We start from the raw sequence: 20,846 nt of genomic DNA on the forward strand, positions 1-20,846 counted from the left end.
CAATGAGTTGAATGGGGATAGTGTTCAAGGCTCTGTTGCTAACAATGATAGTTTGTTAAGTAAATCCTCCCTTGTACAGGCACAACAGGCAGACCCAGAATTAAAAAAGCTTGTCACAGAAAGCATGTTCTGAGGCTGAGGCTGATAAGGTTCCTGAGTGCTTTTATGTCAAAGATGGCATTTTGATGAGGAAGTGGAGACCTCCCAGGAGACCAGCCGATGAAGATGGGTGTATAATTCACCAGGAAGTAGTTCCTCCTTGTTACTGCACAGATATTCTGAAAATGGCTCATGAGTTACCTATGGCAGGTCATGTCGGTATTCGAAAGACAGCAGATAGAATTATGAGGCATTTCTATTGGTCTAAGATGCACAAAGATGTTGTGCATTTCTGTAAGACATGTCATACATGTCAGTTTATTGGTAAGGCACAGCCTTCTATCAAGGCTGCTCCATTGATACCCATTCCTGCATTTGATGAACCTTTTACTAGGGTTCTTGTTGATTGTGTCCGACCCTTACCCAGAACGAGGTCGGGTCAAGGATTTCTCCTGACGATTATGGACTTGTCTACACGTTTTCCAGAGGCGATACCTTTGAGGAGTATCACTGCAAAGACAGTGGTACAGGCGTTAGTGCAGTTTTTCAGTTGGTATGGTCTGCCTAAGGAAATTCAGTCTGACCAAGGGTAAAATTTCATGTCAGGAATATTTCAGCAAGTTATGAAGGAGTTGGGAATTAAGCAGATCAAGTCCTCTGTTTATCACCCACAGTCCCAAGGAGCGTTAGAACGCTATCATCAGACCCTGAAGACCATGATTAGGGCTTATTGTGAAGACTATCCCGATGACTGGGATAAAGGGATCTCATTCCTACTGTTTGCAACTAGGGATTCCCCTAATGACTCAGGTTTCAGTCCATTTGAATTGGTCTATGGTCATGAGGTTAGGGGTCCCCTAAAGCTTATCAAAGAGAGGCGTATATGATAAAGGAATGCTAAACGTCGCTCAGTTTGCTCTTTCGTGTAAAGATATAATGAGGACAAGTTTAGAAGAAGGGGGGTTAAGCGTAAAGTTTAGAGAGAGGACTTCAAAAATGTAAACCGTTTGATAATGATATTTTTTTGCATTTTTGTACACGGTAGCAGAAGAAATTGTGTGTGGGGGAGGGGTGGGGTGTGTGTGGAGGCAGTGGCGTAACTACGAGGGGATATGGGGGGCACGTGCCCCCCAATCGGTTGGCCAAAAAAAAAGGGGGAAAGGGAGAAAGGAAAAGAAACGTAGTGGGGAAAGAAGAAATTATGTTCATTATAAATGTTACATTACATTAGAAGCATGTTTTCATGTTCAGGATGATGATGTAAACCTTCTAGACTATGTGTCAAAGTTTAGAGAAAGGCTCTCAAAAGCTTGTGATGTGGCTAAGGAACACTTGAAAGAGTCGCAGGGAAAAATGAAAGCTCACGCTGACAAAAATGCAAAAGAGCGAAGTTTCAAGCCTGGAGACAAAGTGTTAGTGTTGTTGCCTTTGCAAGGTGAGCCCTTGAAAGCTAGGTTTAGTGGTCCCTACATAGTAAAAAAGAAATTGAATGATGTGAACTATGTGATCAGTACCCCTGATCGAAGGAAGCCTCAAAGAGTTTGTCATGTAAACATGTTGAAAGAATACTTTGAGCGAGAGGCTAGTCAGCCAATAGATACAACGCAGGTCAAAGAAGAAAAGCATGTACATGTAGATGTACATGAAGATGAATGCTATGAAAACAAAGGTAATGAATTGTCTTATAAAGATGTATCTAAGAACGAACCATGTGGTGTAAAGTTGTCTAACTCAGAGATGTTAGGAAACATAGATGAGGCATTAAAACACCTGCCTGAAAATCAGAGAAATGATATATCTGGCCTGTTCAGAGAATATGAGAATGTATGTAAAGACAAACCAGGTCTTACACCTTTAACTGTACATGATGTAGATGTAGGTGATGTAAGACCTATCAAACAGAATCCTTATAGGCTCAATCTAAGCAAGTTGGAAATGGTGAATAAGGAAATACAGTTTATGTTAGATAATGACATAATCGAACCGAGTCAGAGTAGTTGGAGTTCTCCTATTGTAATGGTTCCAAAGCCAGACGGCTCTCAGAGATTTTGCATTGATTACCGGAAGGTAAATGCAGTAACCAAGACTGACTCATATCCAATTCCTCGGTTAGAAGATTGTATTGATAGAGTTGGAAATTCTGCCTATATCACAAAGATAGACTTGCTTAAAGGATATTGGCAAGTGCCATTGACTGACTGAGCCAAAGAGATATCAGCCTTTGTCACACCTGAAGACCTGAAGGCTTATTTCAATGCAAAGCCATGCCTTTTGGAATGAAAAATGCACCAGCAACCTTCCAAAGGTTAACAAATCAAGTGATTGCCGGACTTGACAATTGTGTCGTATACATAGACGACATCCTAGTGTACAGTGATACTTGGAATGATCATCTGGATCATTTGAGAGCACTGTTTGACAGGCTGGATAAAGCCAATCTAGTAGTGAATCTGATGAAGAGTGAATTTGCCAAGGCAAAGGTCACATATCTTGGTCATGTGGTTGGTCTAGGGGAAGTGCTACCAAGAGAAGCCAAGATACAAGCTATCTTAGACTTCCTAATTCCCACAACTAAGAAAGAATTGCTCAGATTCTTAGGTATGAGTGGCTTCTACAGGAAATTTGTTCCAAATTACAGTACAGTGGTTAGCCCTCTGACAAACCTGCTGAAGGCAAAAGTGAAGTATGTTTGGTCTGACGAATGTCAGAGATCATTTGAGAAATTAAAGGCCATTTTGGTGAATGAGCCTGTTTTGGCTTCTTCAAACTTCACAAAACCATTCAAAGTAGCAATTGATGCATGCGATGTTGGAGTAGGAGCAGTATTGCTCCAAGGAGATGAAGAAGGCATCGAAAAACCAGTGTGCTACTTCTCCAAGAAACTCAATTGGTTTCAAAAGAAGTATTCAACTATTGAAAAAGAGGCCCTGAGTCTCGTACTAGCCCGACAGTAGTTTGAAGTGTATCTAACCAATGGAGAGATTACAGTCTATACAGACCACAATCCTCTTGTGTTTTTGGAGAAATTCAAAACAAAGAACCAAAGACTGTATAGATGGAGCCTAATGCTCCAACCATTCCCTTTGAAAATTGTACACATAAAGGGAAAGAATAATGTAATTGCTGATGCTCTTTCAAGAGTATAAAAAGTGAAATTATTCATGCTTTTGACCAAGTGTGTCATTTGAAGAAAGTGTCTTTGATGTAGTACACATTTGTACACGATAACTGTAAACAATTTATCAAGATGACTTAAAGGAAAAAAAGATAATCTTAAAGAAACCTTTACTACGGTAAAGCCTTCTTTTCCCCGGTGGGGAAGGTGTTACATATAAGAAGAATTGTAAGAGCAATTACATTCATTTATTTAGTTATTTCCTCTTTAAGGATAGCCAAGGATGATTAAGAACATTCGAGAACGTGTTTGTAAAAACTTTTGTTAAGCAGGCCTCTCCCTATTTAAAGGCCAAGGATTATTGTTATTTCTGAATAGAGATTACTTTACAATATAATTGTATTGGTTGTGGAAATGAACAATAGCCTTAGCTGTTTTGTTGACACATGTTAATTTCACTGAGGTCATTCAAGAGTCTTCCAGAATGTGATTACTCCTGAAAGAAGGAGAATGTTCTTTTAAAAGAAATAGTGAATACCGAAAGCCTTTTAGAACAGTGAATACTAAAAGGATCTAGAATAGTTGTAATTAGTATAAATCTGGCATATTCTTCAAGGACTTCATCATATCATATTAGATCACTTCATCATATCATACCAGATCACTTCATCAGATCAGAGCTAAGAGTTTCACGCCAGACTGTATGTCAGAGCAGACTTTATTTCCACGTGGAATATTTATCTTCTGTGGAATTATTTGCACACCATCAATGAACTGTTTGCAGTTATTTTGAGAGAGGAATTCTCAGTTCTCATCGAGATCATCAACCTGTTTTAATGAACACTTTTCAACCCATGGATTGCTGAAATTGACGGTTAATCATCATCAGCGTCATCTTCACAGACATTTCAACTCATTACAGTGACTCTTGTTATTCATCGTGCTTTAACATCAGTTTCATCATCGCCATCATTGTGAACTTTTACTTTTCGCCAGCCAACTTGGACTTTCACCAGGATACTATCATTTGGAATACCGTAATTGCCAGAAATGATTTTTAAGATAGTAAGACCATTATCATTTATGATTTGTTTGTGTACACTTAATTATTTCCTGTAATAAAAAAAAAGGAAATTAAACCTAAATTTTACTTGTTATTTGTTGCAGTATCGTAACAATACTCTAATAGGTATGTTGCAATGTACATAATTATCCATCAACATATTTTCTTAAAGTGTGGATACATTTGTTTTCATGTGTCTTTAGTTATTTTATCATGTAATGACTAATCATGAGATGAGTCATAATTTCGATAATAGTTTTTTCTCCAATTCCAGGTTGTTAGGCACAACGAAAGTTTCTATTGAATTTGATCACATGCATAATATCAGGATCCCATGTATACAATGTATATAGAATATTTTCTGTTATCTTCTACTAACATGAAAGAACACAATGTGAACATGTAATCACTTAAAATTTGTACATTTTCATTATCATGTTCACACTGTGTTACATTATGTTTTTTTCCATTATGAACATGATGATATAAAAAAGAATCAGCATTCACTTTATATTATATACCAGATTCTATTATGCCCTCTTCTCCCGAAATGTCAGAAGATTAATAGTTTTTATATGCCAAAAAATTACATTTTAGAAAAGGTGTCAAAATCATATATCTAAATATGAAGAAGATTTTTTTTTTATGGTTGGTGTTCTAAAGTTCTCTCTTTCAGTTGACACTAAATATGCATTTTTTGTTCACGCCTGAGCAAACACTGATCATTTTATCCGCATACATTCGTAATTCCGAAGCTTCGTAATTCCGAAGGTTCGGTTATTCCGAAGGTTCGTATTTCCGAAGGTTCGTAATTCCGAAGGTTTGTCAATCCGAAAACGAAATAAGGTACGTAATTCCGAAGGTTCGTCAATGCGAAAGCGAAATAAGGTTCGTAATTCCGAAGGTTCGTTAATCCGAAAACGAAATAAGGTTCGTAATTCCGAAGGTTCGTTAATCCGAAAACGAGATGAGGTTCGTAATTCCGAAGGTTCGTCAATCCGAAAACGAAATAAGGTTCGTTAATCCGAAAATTAAATAAGGTTCGTAATTCCAAAAATGAAAATAATTCATTTTGGTAACAAAAACGGTGTTGTCATTACAAGATTACGCGATACTATGCAATGACGATCGATGATACATGCGTGTGTTGTGGCCTAAAGCATTTTTTTTAAAAATTAAGAATAGGCGCCCTGAACAAGCATAGGCTAATTTCAATTTTATGAGCAATTGCTGCCTAAGCAAATGGTTTAAGGATGCAGGGGATCAAGTGTGTCGGTCGAGTGCGAGTAACCTCTAGATAATAGGATTTGTATTGGAGGGGATGTCATTTTAATAACATCTTCTGCTGGTAATAAAAATAAAGATAGTACTAATAATAATCCTTGTGAGATGTTGAAAGCGAGAATCGCAAGCTCAAACTAGTAAACATTTCATGTAAGACGTGAATTCTGAGCATTTTTTTTGTAAAAGTAACCTTTTAAGGACGGTATTTAGTGACTCATGTATATAATATATATCTCACGAACTAAATAATGAGAGCGCGAATCGCAACCTTAAACTTTGTGATATTCCAACCTGAAAACTGGACATTTTATACTTTTTTTGTAACCAGTACTGAAATGAGTTCCTCAATAAACAATACTTGATGCGAGCGAGAAACGTGAGCCAAATTTTTCAAATTTTCCAACCTGAAACTGGACATTCTAAGCATTCTTGTAAAAAAAATAAATAATAGCTGGGAGAACAGTTTTCAGAACTGAAGTGGCTACCCTGGGTAAATAATATCTATATCATTATTATCATTCTAGGCCTGCATGAAATTTCCCAAAGTTTGAGCACGTGATTCGCTCGCAACATCTCGCAAGCATGCCCTTTGAACAGTAACTGACCAAAAGGAGAATTTTACATCTTCAGATTTGATTTTTCCCCCAAAACCGCTTGCTCGCTACGCTCGCAGAAAGTAAACGAAAATATATAACTTATCAATCAGTGATCACTTAAAAAAATTTGCTCAATTTATTTACTACAAGACACACAACCTCTTTACACAGATGATAATCTCATGGTGAAAATATCCGTTTGCACCAAATTGCCCCTATTGGCCCCTTTTTTGGTTTTGCCCCCCCCAAAAGGAAAATACGTTCCGCCGCCACTGGTTGAAACACGCATCGTCTTCATGGCTAACTGCAAAAAGTTCTTAAAATGTCCCCTTTATATCAAGTCAGAGCTTATACATTTAAAATTTCTGTTCGCGCTTCTTGCTCGCAGTTATTATCTAAATTTAGTTACATAGGCATATCGTTTTGAAGATCACAAACATATTGCCAATCATATTTAAAAAATATATAGCTCGCGCTCGCATTATTTAAGAAGGGTTTATCATGTTATTACAAATTTACTATACTTTAGTAAATATAAAGCTAATTATTGACTGTTAGGACCACCCTTTTAAAGAAACAAACAAATATCAACTTTAAGCTGCCGATCGAGGAAAATATGGCTGAAAAAATTTTGCCCCCCCCCCATTTGACGAAAGTTGGATCCGCTGGGAGGGAGGCAGGGGGCACTTGCACCCCAAAATGAAATAAAAAACATGGAAATAAATATTTTCCAAAATGGGAAAGTTCCTTTTTCAAAAATAAATATGCCATTTTTCATGTTTTTTTTCGAAATACATGTGTAAAATACTTTTTTTAAAGTATACAAGTTAAGTTAAGTTTTCAGGCTGGAATATTGCAAATTTTAGGCTTGCGCTTCGCACTCTCATTCGATTGGTGAAATATGCATCCTAAAGAGGTCAATAAATGCTTTATTTAACAGGTTCCTTTTCTGGTCAGTATGTTTAATCTCGCGTTTTGCCCTCGTGTTAATTCTTTAGTTAGATGCACTTCTTTTTAATGACAGCAGAAATCTGCTCAGATTTTTAAAAACTTATTTTCATTTTTTATTGAAATTGTGATTCAAGCTCGCAATACCTCGCAATAATGCCATTTTAAGAATAATTGACCCCAAAAAACGTTTTACAACTTCACTTTTGAATTTGTTTTACCAAGCCGCTCGCTCATTATGCTCTCTCCCGAAAAATAAAGCCTAATATACATTTTGCCATAATAAGAAGTCACTTCAAAAAGTTTGTCTCTAATTAATCACAATCAAACAATGACTTCAAGCAGACGATAATCTTAAGGTGAAAACATCACCAAAGTGCCCATTTTGATGTATGAGTTTCATTTTTGGCTTTACCCCCCAAACGAAAATTTGTTCGGCCGCCCTTGCCTTCCCATCCTCATAACAATTGAACGGCAACAGTGTCCCCCGCCCCCCCTTGCCTCTGCCTTTCCCGGTTTTCATTTTTCGAACCTCATTTTGTTTTCGGATTAACGAACCTTATTTCGTTTTTGGATTAACGAACCTTCGGAACAACGACCCTTATTCCGTTTTCGGATTAACGAACCTTCGGAACAACGAACCTTGTTTCGTTTTCGGATTATCGAACCTTCGGAACAACGAACCTTTTTTCGTTTTCGGGTTATCGAACCTTCGGAATAACGAATCGTCGGAATAACGCCACAAATATTCGGATTAACGAACCCTTTTTCGTTTTCGGATTAACGAACATCGAGGTATAGGCAATTTACGTGTTTCGGAATTACGAACCTCCGGAATAAAGAACCTTCGGAATTACGAAGCTTCGGAATTACGAAGTGCAACCATTTTATCCATGGTTTTAAAAATGAAGGAATTGGGTACAATGAAAGCAGCGGTCTAAATTAAGTCCCCCCGAATGAAATGATACGCTCATTGCATTCCTAATACCTTGGTCACATTTGCTCTACGGCGGCCGTACGGCGAGTCGAAAACAGTCGTTCTAACATTTTTTGGATACCAACTACATATAGGTGCATGGTTTGAATTAAAATTGATCAAACGGCTGTTTTCGACTCGCCGTTCACGGCCGCCGTAGAGCAAATGCGACCAAGGTATCACTAACAACATGTTTTGAATTATGTTTCCATTAATACGATTGTAAAATACCCTTTTTCCCGCTCAGCTGAATATCATTGGTTTGTATTGCTTTGGGAACTGATTCGAGTACTAATCTGAAAACGGATAGAAAAAATGAAAAATATTCATTTTGCAAGAGGAAATTATTAAACATGCTTTGATAAAAAGATCCCTTTTAAGCGAAACTCATAACAATCATACATGGTCGCATGCACCATTAAAAGTTGAATATGCATATATTTCCTAAAAATTAATTTACACCTCGTCTGCAGATGATATAGAGTTTGGGGGTATGTTAGAAATTTGCAAAGAAGGTGACACTTTAATAAAACTTTCATTTTGATTCCATCCTATATTTCTTGCATGAAATTAAAGGATTATGCTCAAGCATCTCTCATAAACGAGCCTTTCATGTGTGTAAATATTTTTATAGGGGAAATACATGCAGTCGAGTTATTCTTTGCATTGGCAATTTAGTCTTTTAAATGTTATTATGTATAATATGTGTCATGGACATATATTTCATTTTTGGAATGATTTTATTTTTAATGGGTAAAGAGGGGCTTAAAGTAGATTAATCAGAAATAATTATATTTTTTTTTCACATTTGTAGTTATGTATACCCGATATCATGAATCGTTATGATGATGTTACAAACGATATTATGAGTGTATGCCATCTAGGAGACGGTCTTCATTAAAAAAGTGAAGTGTACCCGCAGTATTAACAGATACACTTGGGTTTCTTTTATTGTAGGATTATGTAGAGTTTTGCGTCAATTTCCATCATAAAAAAGATCCAGTTGAAATCCAACGTTATTAAACAGCCTTTGCCTACCAGTAAACTCGAATAGTTAGACGAAATTTAAGAAAATAGTGTTCATGTTCATCATGAAATCTGATATTGACAGATTTAAGAATGAATTAGAAAGCTATAGGCAACATAGTACCAAAAAATCAAAACATGTTTATACCTATCATTGCTTTGTTTTTATCACGCGTTCATAGGTTATGCTTACTAGTATTTTTGTTTTGAATTGTATATATAACCAAATACGTTTTTATTTATTTATTCGTGTATGTATTGTCATATTATTCCTCTCATTACTGTGATTAGACCTCTATAGAAAGAACAGTGTCATTATGAATGACTCTGAATAGAGTGATCCATCTGTATTATTTTACAAGAGGTTTGTTCCAAAAGGAGCTAAATCCACTTTTGGTATTTTTCTGTGAATCAAAGTTTTTCTTAATTCATCACTTTCCCTTATCCACGGCTGTTTAATTTTGATCTATATGATAGTACTATCATCTTAGATTAATTAAATCACGATTTCAAAAATCTAGCATTCATTATCAATTTAAAACAAATATTTTGAAACTTTGTTTTTCATAGATTTAGCTCCTTTTGGAAAAAAACCTTTTAGTTAGTAAAATATCAATTTTGGGCGATTTAAACATGTTTGATATTCGAAATTGAAAACGAAACACATAAATATGGCTAGCAGAATACATTTCACATCTTTTCTGATGTATATTTATTGAAAATTACAAAAGAAAAAAACAATGATATTTTGTCATCTTTTCTGAGGACAGTGACTTTTTGATATTTAATTCTAAAAGGAACTAAATCCAAAAATGTTCATAAAGATTGTAAAATTCTCAGCAAAATTTGCATCGATGCTGTAAACTTGTATCCACAACATAAATATAAAAATATGAAAGCATAACTTCACGTAAAATAGGAAAAAGAAATTCAGATAACCGCAAATTGGATTCAGCTCCTTTTGTAAAAAATTGTTTTGGATTTAGTTCATGTTGGAACAAAATTCAAATTTGCAATCAATTCTTACCAACCTATCCAACAATATTTTCAAATGCGATATGTTGCATTTAATTCCCACGTCAAATATACATATATTTGTGTAAAAAAAAATTTGGTCAAAAGTAGATCTAGCTCCTTTTGCATGCTCTTCGTACATTGACATTTGTAAGTCTTCATTTCTGTACACTATTCTGTACACATTTTCTTGATATTACTTTGATATATAAAATCAAACCAAACCATATTGCAGAAGTAATGATTTATATCTGTAAAATCAAAATTGTATTTACTTAAGTCCGATATTACAAATACAATAGCTAAACTGCATAGTAAGAGATATCATAAAGACAATTATTAATTTCATTTAGGAGAGGAAAGACGGTGAGACAGCTTGCTATCTAAGAACGAACGAAATGATTGATTAGTATTTATGTAAATCGCATACTTACGAGGTTTCAATTTATAATTTTGACTTGATTCTATTGATATCAAAGATTTCATTAAATTCTAAATGTAATCAAATTCAATTGAGTTTGTTCCATCTTTAAATAAGTAAGTTTACGAAATGAAGAAAGAGAGTGTCAGAGAGAGAGAGAGAGAGAGATAGGGAGAGGCGGTGGCAGAGAGGGAAAAATCTCATGAATGGAAAGGAGAAGGAATTAAAAGGGTATAAGATAAGATGAAGAAAATGGGAGAGAGGAGAGAGACAGAGAAAAAGAGGAAGGAGGCAACACATAAAAATGGAGAGAGCTGGAAAGAACGATAAAAGGAAAGAAGGGCAGAAGGTAGAAGAAAAGGAAGAGGATAGAGATGAAAATAAAAGACAAAGACAGAAGAAAAAGATGAGGGTATTAAATTGAAGTAGATTTGTATGTTGATCTGATTTTACAAACGCACATAAGGTACACTCTATACAAACAAATCAGTAAAAATGACTAGTTAATAGGGTCAGCTGGGTGCAACTGTTACTTTAGTCACATTTGATTCTGGTCGTATTTTACTAGAAAATAACTTATATAATTCAGAGGTGTGACTCGACCTATCAGTTGCACCCACCTGACTACTGGTCAAGTCAATTTGAATGAGTTGTTTTAAGAGTGTTTTGTTTTCTAAATCCACCTTTTCCTTCCCCTTTATATTTTTTTTATAACTTTGACAAATGTGCCAGTTTTTACTCTGTGTGCGACTGTCCGTTTACTCTTGCTTTTGGGAAGTGGAAAAAAAAATGATCTAGATCATTATGCTAACCTAGACTTGTGTCAATCGAGATTTAAAATCAAGCATGATGCATTCAACACCTTTGTTAGGGTCCGGCCCGCTACATCAATATCATCCGCTTGAAACAAAGGGAAATATTTAGGAATAGGTAAATTTAAAGTACCATCTACCAGATGAGATGGCAATATATTGCATCTTGCCAAATAACAGCCTTATTGATATGTCGACCTATCAACTTTGTAAGTCTACACGGTGATGTATGGTATGCAGACAAGTCGTTGTCATAGCGACATAAGATACATGTATCTTGTTAAGTCAACTTCTATAAATGTCAGGTCGATAAAGTGTCTTATCCACTTTGTAAGATGATATATGTTGCTATGACGACATGATAATTCTTTGAAGTCGACTTGGCATTATGTCACTGTGTCAACTTACAAAGTTAAAATATCGACATGAAAAGGGTATCAAGCCGATATGGCAAGATAAGATATCTCTTCATAGATTGCACTCGGAGGTTTCCTTTTTTGTTTGTTTTCGAATGGTGACGGCATTTTTATTTTTTTTTTAAAACAAGTTCACACCTGGTGACCAATAATGTATATAGCATTTCCATTTATTTGAAAGCATTGAGCAGACTTAATCGATAGCTTCGAAAGCTTAATGTTTGGCTTGAGGTTAGGTATCTAGCGCCATGTTTTGTCACTATATTGAAATTGGAATTTGGTTCACAAAAAAGACATCCATAATGGTCTCTGTGCATGGGGTGCGCTAAGTACTTTATACAGTAGAAAATAATCTATTCCTTGTTTGAAATATGAACTTTTTTGGATGATTAATGTTACAAACATGAAAATTGATAAAAAAACATACAGCAACTATAAGCAAATGTAAAGTTCTAGATGCAGCTAATCGCCTTGGATAGATTTGTATTCCTGCCGATAACTATTTCAAGTAGGTTGCGTCAAATTCAACTCAATAGGCAGTTTTAGCACGGATAGGCGTGCTCACAACGTAGAACATATTCAAGAACACAGTAAATCTATTGAAAATACCCTTCAAATGACAATGAACAGCTAAGAGGTCTTTGTCGAAAATTGATGAACAGGAACACCAGTTCGTCCTAAGTTTCGGCTGAGCTAACAGATAAACAACAACATCTCGTTTGTCCAAGATGAAACTACTGTTTTGACACACCTATTTTCGACAAAGACTTCTTAGTTGATCTTTGTCATGAATGAAATTTGATGATATATTTTCTATGTTCTTTCTGCGTCGTGGTGCTAAAAACTCCCTATAAATAAAGTGGTGACGTAGCCGGGGATCCAGGGGAGGGCACCTTTTATGGAGCGTATGGAACGCCGAGCGTAAGGGGCATTCACCGATAGTTTTTGAAAGAAGTGGGCGAGGCGGGGCATGGGATACCGATAGTTTTTTTTAAAGAGTGCGAGGCAGGGCATGGGGCACCGATCGTTTTAAATATGTATAAAATTGATTCCTGGATTTCCAGAATCTCGAGATTTGGGTCTTGAGGAGAGCAGTAGAATTAAATGAGCCACACATTTAGAAGGTGCCGGATATGGCGTAACGGTAAAAAAATACTAGCCAGCAAAGCCACATATCCAAATAAAACTACTTAACTATCCAAGCTTTAATTTCACCTATTCAAAACTCCCATCTCAAACATTCTCAACAATCTTTTCCTCTCATACATAAAAACAAACATCTATAGAATTTTAGAGACCCATTGAACTTAACTAAATATATCAAGTTAAATGACCCAATGCTCATGACCTAAGCTTGTCAAGAAGTCAAGTAAAATTCTAATCCTTACACCCCAGCGGGTTTGATCACTTACTTAAAGATACAGTTGATTGACTCTGGGGCTATGACAAGAGTCAACCACCCAAATTCCTTTTATTATATACAAGCTGAATGGTTACTAGGGGTTAACACTAAATAGACTTACAGTCGCATTGTGACAATGTTCATACAATTGTATTTAAGATCGGAGCACATGACGGCGGAGCAATTTACTGCGGAGCAATTGTCGCGAAGCAAATGTCGTATAATTGGAGCAATTTTCGGCGGAGCAAATATCGGCGGAGCAATTGTCGCGGAACAATTGTCGTAAAATAGGAGCAGATGTCGGCAGAGCAATTGTCGGCGGAGCAATTGTCGGGCGGAGCAAATATCGGCGGAGCAAATGCCGACGGAGCAAATATCGGCGGAGCAAGTGTCGACGGAGCAACTGTCGGCGGAGCAACTGTCGGCGGAGCAATTGTCGGCGGAGCAGTTGTCTTATTTTGCGTAGCAATTGTCGGCGGAGCAACTGTCATGGAACCAACAATATACATGTATGAGTTATGAGTCATAAAGCGAAGAACATTCTCTTATTTCATGAGGCAATGAGTGCCAAACATTGGGTCCTTGATGTTTAATGGCTTTATAAGCAAGGAATATTCGGGGATTACTAGTATGAAAATTGTTGGAACCTCTGGTATTGTGTTCATGTACCTGTGTATTGTGAATGTTGAATTAAAATAGCGTGGAACCAAGTGATTGGTATTGAACATAAAATTTACACTTTGTAAGATAATGATATCAGATATTTTATGTTCATTTTTTTGATAATTGAATCAGTATTGGCTAAGTAAGGACAACATGGAGAACCTGTGCAATTTTTTATGGCTCTTTTCTGCAGTTTAACAATAAGGAATTAAAATTTATTCATGAGACAATGACTGCCAAACATTGGGTCCTTGATGTTTAATGGCTTTATAAGCAAGGAATATTTTGGGATTACTAGTATGAAAATTGTTGGAACCTCTGGTATATTGTGAACATGGGTATTGTGAATATTGAATTAAAATTGCGTGGAACCAAGTGATTAGTATTGAACATAAAATTTGCACTTTGTAAGATATTGATATCAGATATTTTATGTTCAGTTTTTGTTATGATTGGATCAGTATGGGCTCAGTTAGGAGAACCTGTGCAAATTCTTATGGCTCTTTTATGCAGTAACAATAAGGAATTATTGTTACCTTTCGGTTCCATAACCCCACGTAATATTAGCATAAGATAAATAAGATAATATGAAAGAATTGTACAATAGGATAGACTTTGGCATTAACGTTTCTTCAAGTTAACGTATCTTCAACATTATGCAAATGATTCTAGAAATAATCATGAATAAATAAATAACGCTCTAAAGTTCAAAGGTAGCTGAGAATACCAAAGTTTATTTGTTATAGGGTGTTAGAAGTGGGTGTGTTTTACTCTTGTAGTTGAATTTTATTCAAGTATACTTTGTAACCCAAACTCGATCGACGTTTCAATGCATCAATACTGATAGACATATTGTGTGTATCATAATTGTTGAAATTTAGATCTCGTGTTTGTAAATTGATTTAGCGATGGCTGAGAAGCGTGAATCAGAGAAAGCATCAAGCTCTTCACCGAACCTGATATGTCCATTATGCCTTGATATGTTTGTCGAGGCGACAATCCTGACTTCATGTGGACACACATTTTGTAGGCGATGCCTCAAGAAATACGATCTAACCCACCATGACCTTGATCACATGGTCTGTCCTCTCTGCAGGGAGATCACCAAGTTGTCTGACAACCGTGTCGATGATCTCCGCCTCAATGTCTCCATCAACGGATGCGTAGACGATTACCACACCAAGTGTGGTGGGATGAACGCTGTCCTCGAAATGCGACAAAAATGTTCTGGTTGCAAGCTTCAAGGAGATGCTGTCTCATTCTGCAGAACCTGTAATAACTACATATGTGATAAATGTTTGCATTGTCATCAATATCTGTCAGTCTTTGAAGATCATGAGATTGTATCCATGGATGATGTCATCGAAGGGAAGGTCAGCATTGGTCATTTATTCCAGAAGTGCTCCATCCACAAACCAGAGAACAAGGATATGTTTTGTGAGGATTGTAAGGTCTACATCTGTCACAAGTGCGTACTTGTTGGTCATAAAGCTCATGAAATCAAGAACCAGGTTGACTTTGAGCAGGAATTGCGACAGAAGGTAAATTTATTCATAATTATCAAAGTAAAAAACGCTGTTTAAAATCTATATAACGCTGTTCACTATATGAACCTTACAGGAGTTGTTTAGAAGTTTAAACAACCAGACGTAATTTTTATTGAGAATCAAATATTAAAAGTCAAACTTTGCTGTTTAAGAGTCTAAACATGCACTTTAAAGTCTATTTAAAGGTCAAGTCAACCTCAGAAAAAAGGATGATTTGAATCAATAGAGAAATATCAGACAAGCACAATGCTGAAAATTTCATCAAAATCGGATATAATAAGAAAGTTATGACATTTCAGTGTTTCACTTATTTTTAACAAAGTAGTTATATGAACGAGCCAGTTACATCCAAATGAGAGATTCGATGATGTCACTCACTATTTGTTTTTGATTGTTTGAATTATACAATATTTCAATTTTCACGAATTTGACGATTAGGACCTCCTTGCCTGAAGCACAAAATGTTAAAATAATGGAATTCCACGTGTTCAGGGAGGAATGAAACTTCATTTCACATGACAATGACGAGAGAAAAAAAAATCATATTTCATATTATAAAAAAGAAATAGTGAGTGAGTGATGTCATCAGTTCCTCATTTGCATACGGACCGAGATGTGCATATAACTGTTTTGTGAAATGAAGCGAAACTTTAAAATGCCATAACTTTCTTATTTTACATCCGATTTTGATGAAATTTTCAGTGTTATGCTTGTTGAATTTTTCTCTTTTTATTCAATTGACGTTTTTGTTGGGGTGGACTTGTCCTTTGAAGAAGTAATGTAAGGTTAAACAGCTTGTATAAAAAAAACTATTTTGAAAGCGTACACTCTTAAAATTTTAGGATCAATTTTTAACCATCACTTGGCAACATACTATCAACAATACCATTTGTTTAAAATCTGTCGAAAGTGGGTAAACTAATAATTGTGTAAAAATAAGTTGTAGTTAATTGGATAACAATTGCCCAGAATATATACATGTACATATTTTTTTATGAACATACATTACCCGAAACAGTGGACAGTATGTTGCCCAACATTTTAAGCAGGGGCCGCGAAAACGGGGGGTGGGCTGGCCGGGGCTACAGCCTTCCACTTTTTTTTTCCAAAACCGTGTACAAAAACGTAAACATGACCATATGATTGTAATTTTTTGCATGGTCAGCCCTCACTTTGAAAACCGTTCCGCGGCCCCGAGGGCGATCATTGATGTCGATGATGAAAACAACAATAATCACACCAGTTTTTATAATGCTTATGATGGTGATGACGATAATAATTATCACAATATTTTTATACATAAGATATTAAGAACATTAACAGTAAAAACAAAAAGGTAATATTGATAATTATAGAATAATGATAATAATAATAATGATTATGATGATGATGATGATATAAATGATAATAGTAATAACATGAATAATAATAGTTATAATAATGACATAGAAAATGAGAATATAGAAATATTGATTGATAAAATATAAATATCAATAACAATAGATGGTATTGAATACAGATTGCAATGATCCATAGTATTGTGTAATGCTATAATCTGTATTTAAAATGTTGTTACATTTAATTCGTTTCTTTATTATTTATGTTGAACTACACTGATAATTATCATCGTTATTGTTTCAATGTGACATACAATTTTGTGATTATAATTATGTTGTGTCTCTTCAAGCTTATTCGGAATGCCGTATGTCATTCTATATGATTTATCCTTGTTTTATAGTATTAGTATTTATTAATTCCACCTTTATGCGATATTTCCAGATCTAACTCGTTGTTTTTACTTATCACTTTCAATTCGTAGGTGACAGACCTTGCTCAGCGATGTGCTGACAAGAAAGCAGAGCTGGAAAAGAACATTCAAAACATAGAAATACAACGTCATGAGGTACACACTGCAGTACAGACACTACTAAATGATGTCAGGCAGGCTTACACCATCAAGGCCAAGGAGCTTGAAGAAAATCTTCGAAATCTCACGGAGCAAATACATGCCTTAGAACGTAGTTTTGATGACGACCTCAACGTCTTGAAGTCAAAAGATCGACAGAGGATCAAGAGTATTTGTAGTTCAATTACTTTGGTAGATAATGGCAGACTGGGTCATCTTAAGACAGACACTCTATCTGCTAATATCTTGCTCTGTGAGGAACTAGATTCCATGCTGAAGGAGGCTACCGATCACACTTCTGCGTCAGCAGTTACGAAGAAAGCACAGGAGAAGAGATTCAAACCAGCAGATGATACTCGCCTTGACCTCGGGAGCATCTCAGGATCAGATCCCAAGATGGAAGTTATTCATTGTGTTGATCTACGGGGAGTGATGTTCGGTATGACAAGGCACTCCAATAGCACTGTCGTTATCGTGTATGGGAGTAATGCACGAGGTATTGATACCATTGATTCAAATGGTGGAAAACAGCTGTATAAAAACATACCCATAAGTGACATGGAATGTTATGATCTGGTTTTGCAACGGGACGGGGCGTTATGCGTGTCCACTGGTACTACAGACGCCTACATCTTCTCTCCCCTTGGCTCCAGGAAAGCAACAATCCACGTGAGAGACAATGGAAATTTTCTCAGAGTTAACAGAAGTCCATCAGATGAAATCATCATTACTAACTATGGAAAACAAGTCTTTATCTATGACCCGACAGGATCCACTCTTAAACATACTGTTCAAACAAAGCACGATACGTGCCAGGCATCTACTACCAGGACGGGTTTGATTGTCACGAGTTCATGTTGGGACGTTCCAAGCGTGGTGACGGTCTATGACAGGGATGGGAATGCTGGTGAGTCTCTACAAGCTCCACGGGATGTCTTCCTGTATGCTGCCGTGGATGAGCAGGACAGGGTGTATGTAGCGAGTGTTGATATGAAGAATAATAATGTCGTGTTCAGACTCTATGATCTTGATGGTTTGAATCTGAAGGAAAGAGTTGAGTTCAAAGTACTTCATATGACATTGGGTTTGAATTTGTGTAACTTGGTTTCCCTCTCCCCAGACATGCTCGCCTTTGCTTGTTACAAGAAGTTATATTTCATCAAGGTATCACTGTAATTCACGTTTTATCACACCATGTAGTATTGAAACTGACGTGCTTTCATCCTGCTACAAATTTACTCTAACACGTGTCGATATTCAATACTACATGTATATTACTTACCATGTGATTTCATTTATTTGAAAAATGAAATATTTGCTGGTGAAAAATATATATTTTTTTTAAGATATTGTTTCAATGAAGTCTTGAAAATATACTATTTTGATTTCCTTACTACTAATAGTTTTTACATCTGAAGAATAAATTTTTTGTTTTTAAATTCTTCCTTGAATTTGTCATAAGTCACTGTGAAAAGAATAAAAGCAATTGTCATTTGAGTATTAGTGAACAGGTGGAAATATGAATATTCATTTGTCAATATATAAATGTGCGTGTAAATATTAACTTTATCTCATTTATTGCATACAAGATATTGCATATAGAAATGAATTTAATACGATGCAAAGTATAATTACAAATCTTACATTATCTTTATATCATGAGAGGCTTTCTATGATTTATTTTAGAGAAAATTCATACAGATAGATTTATCATAATGCCAACGTTACAGTAGTAAACTAAAGAGAAATCTCTTCTGCTGATATACTTCCACCATTCTGTAAAATAATGATTTTTGTGTTACTTAAATCCAATATCGCAATTACAATCGATAAAGCCGCAAATCATTTATAAGAAATACTATATTTTCCCTAATTGTTTCATTCACTTATTCATGCCCATTTTGATAAAGTATAAGGAAAAAAGGTAGTATAGTAGTAGGATAGTAGTTAAGTAGTTGAAGTGGCAGCAATATTGATTTGTACCAACTTTATAGCCTGGAAATATATTATCATTAGGCTGACTGATTAATATCTGTAAAATTAATATTTCTAAACACTTAAATCCGTTTAACATTAATTTTTAAGTAGATTTGTATATTGATCTGATTTTATAAACCCACAAAAAGTACACTCTATACAAACAAATCAGTCAACAATTACTACTTAAGAGGGTCAGCTGACTGTAACTGTTATTCTATTCATATTTTATCATTTCCTAGTAGTATTTTACTAGAACATACATATTTCTGATTAAAATATAACTCAGATGTGTGACTCGACATATCAGTTGCACCCAGCTGACTACTGGTCTAGTCAATTTGAATGAGTTGTTTTAAGAGTGTTTTGTTTTCTAAATCCACCTTTTCCTTCCTTTTTATGTTTTTAAATCATTCACAAAAGGGCCAGTTTCTACTCTGTGTGCGATTGTCCATTTACTCCTGCTTATGGGATGTGGATTATGCTAACCTAGACTTGTGTCAAGGATTTCCAAAATAATCGAGATTTAAAATCAAGCATGTTGTACTCAACACCTTTGTTAAGGTCCGGCCCGCTACATCAATCTCATCCGCTTGGAACAATTTTTTTAGGAATTTTGTTATTATAGGTAGATACCAGATGAGATAGCAATATATTGCATCTTGCCAAGTAACAGCCTTATTATGTCGACTTATTAACTTTGTAAGTCTACATGGTGACGTAGGATGTGCAGACGAGTCGTAGTCATGGCGACATCAGATATCTTGTTAAATCAACTAGAAAGTGTCATGCCGATAAAGAGTCTTAATAGGTCCACTTTGTAAGATGGTATATGCTGCCATGACGACATGACAATTCTTTGAAGTCGACTTGGCAATATGTCACTGTGTCAACTTACAAAGTTAACATGTCGACATGAAAAGGGTATGAAGCCGATATGGCAAGATAAGACATCTCTTCATCGATGGCACTCAAAGGTTTCCGTATCACCATAGCTAAGATTTTGTTTTCGCTCTCGCATTGTAGTCAAGTAGAACCCCAACATAACCGTGAAGTTGGGTATGACTGCATTTTTTTTGCTGGAAGTTATAGTATAGTGTGTCTACTCCAAGAATCTGAGGAGTGCCACCTGGGCACCCTTGGGCGTTTTGTTTTATTGACGTCATAAGCCACGCCCAAATTTTCACATACCTCTTAATTGTGATTTTCATATTTTACAGAATTAACATGTCATGTTTGGTATCAATTAAAGCTAATGCAAAATCGAAATGCAAATATATGATTACTGGACATTTTAATATCGCGCAGGTCAATTACATGTCATTTAAGTTCATAAAAGGTCAAATTGCCTTACAAAAATGTATGTAAGACATATAATGCGAAACATATCATGCTTTAAATACAAACAAGTTGGTATTATACGCATTTTTGCAAAGGTTAAGTTTGAGAGTGTGCATTATAAGAATCCGATGGATGCTATTTTGGAATCTTGAGAAAACAAATTTCTGACGTCATAGAACCACATCAGCTCTAAGTTATATTCGTCTTCAATATGACTTTTCTATTAAACGGAATAAACAT

The 20,846-nt window shown here is 35.6% G+C and overlaps 1 protein-coding gene across 1 annotated transcript; it reads left to right on the forward strand.

The window, feature by feature from the left end:
- Positions 1-14,635: 14,635 nt before the first annotated feature.
- On the forward strand, positions 14,636-18,510 carry LOC121428125 (E3 ubiquitin-protein ligase TRIM71-like). The gene is made up of 2 exons (XM_041624718.1): positions 14,636-15,376; positions 17,202-18,510. The coding sequence occupies exons 1-2, from the start codon at positions 14,744-14,746 to the stop codon at positions 18,462-18,464; spliced, it is 1,896 nt and encodes a 631-aa protein (XP_041480652.1). The 5' UTR covers positions 14,636-14,743; the 3' UTR covers positions 18,465-18,510.
- The last annotated feature ends 2,336 nt before the right edge of the window (positions 18,511-20,846 follow it).

This window comes from Lytechinus variegatus, chromosome 14 (genome assembly GCF_018143015.1).
Source record: "Lytechinus variegatus isolate NC3 chromosome 14, Lvar_3.0, whole genome shotgun sequence".
Taxonomy (NCBI): domain Eukaryota; kingdom Metazoa; phylum Echinodermata; class Echinoidea; order Temnopleuroida; family Toxopneustidae; genus Lytechinus; species Lytechinus variegatus.

Coding starts and splice junctions, on each gene's coding strand:
- LOC121428125 (XM_041624718.1), top strand. CDS start 14,744: ATGGCTGAGAAGCGTGAATCAGAGAAAGCATCAAGCTCTTCACCGAAC. Junction 15,377..17,201: donor AGCAGGAATTGCGACAGAAG/GTAAATTTATTC, acceptor TTCAATTCGTAG/GTGACAGACCTTGCTCAGCG.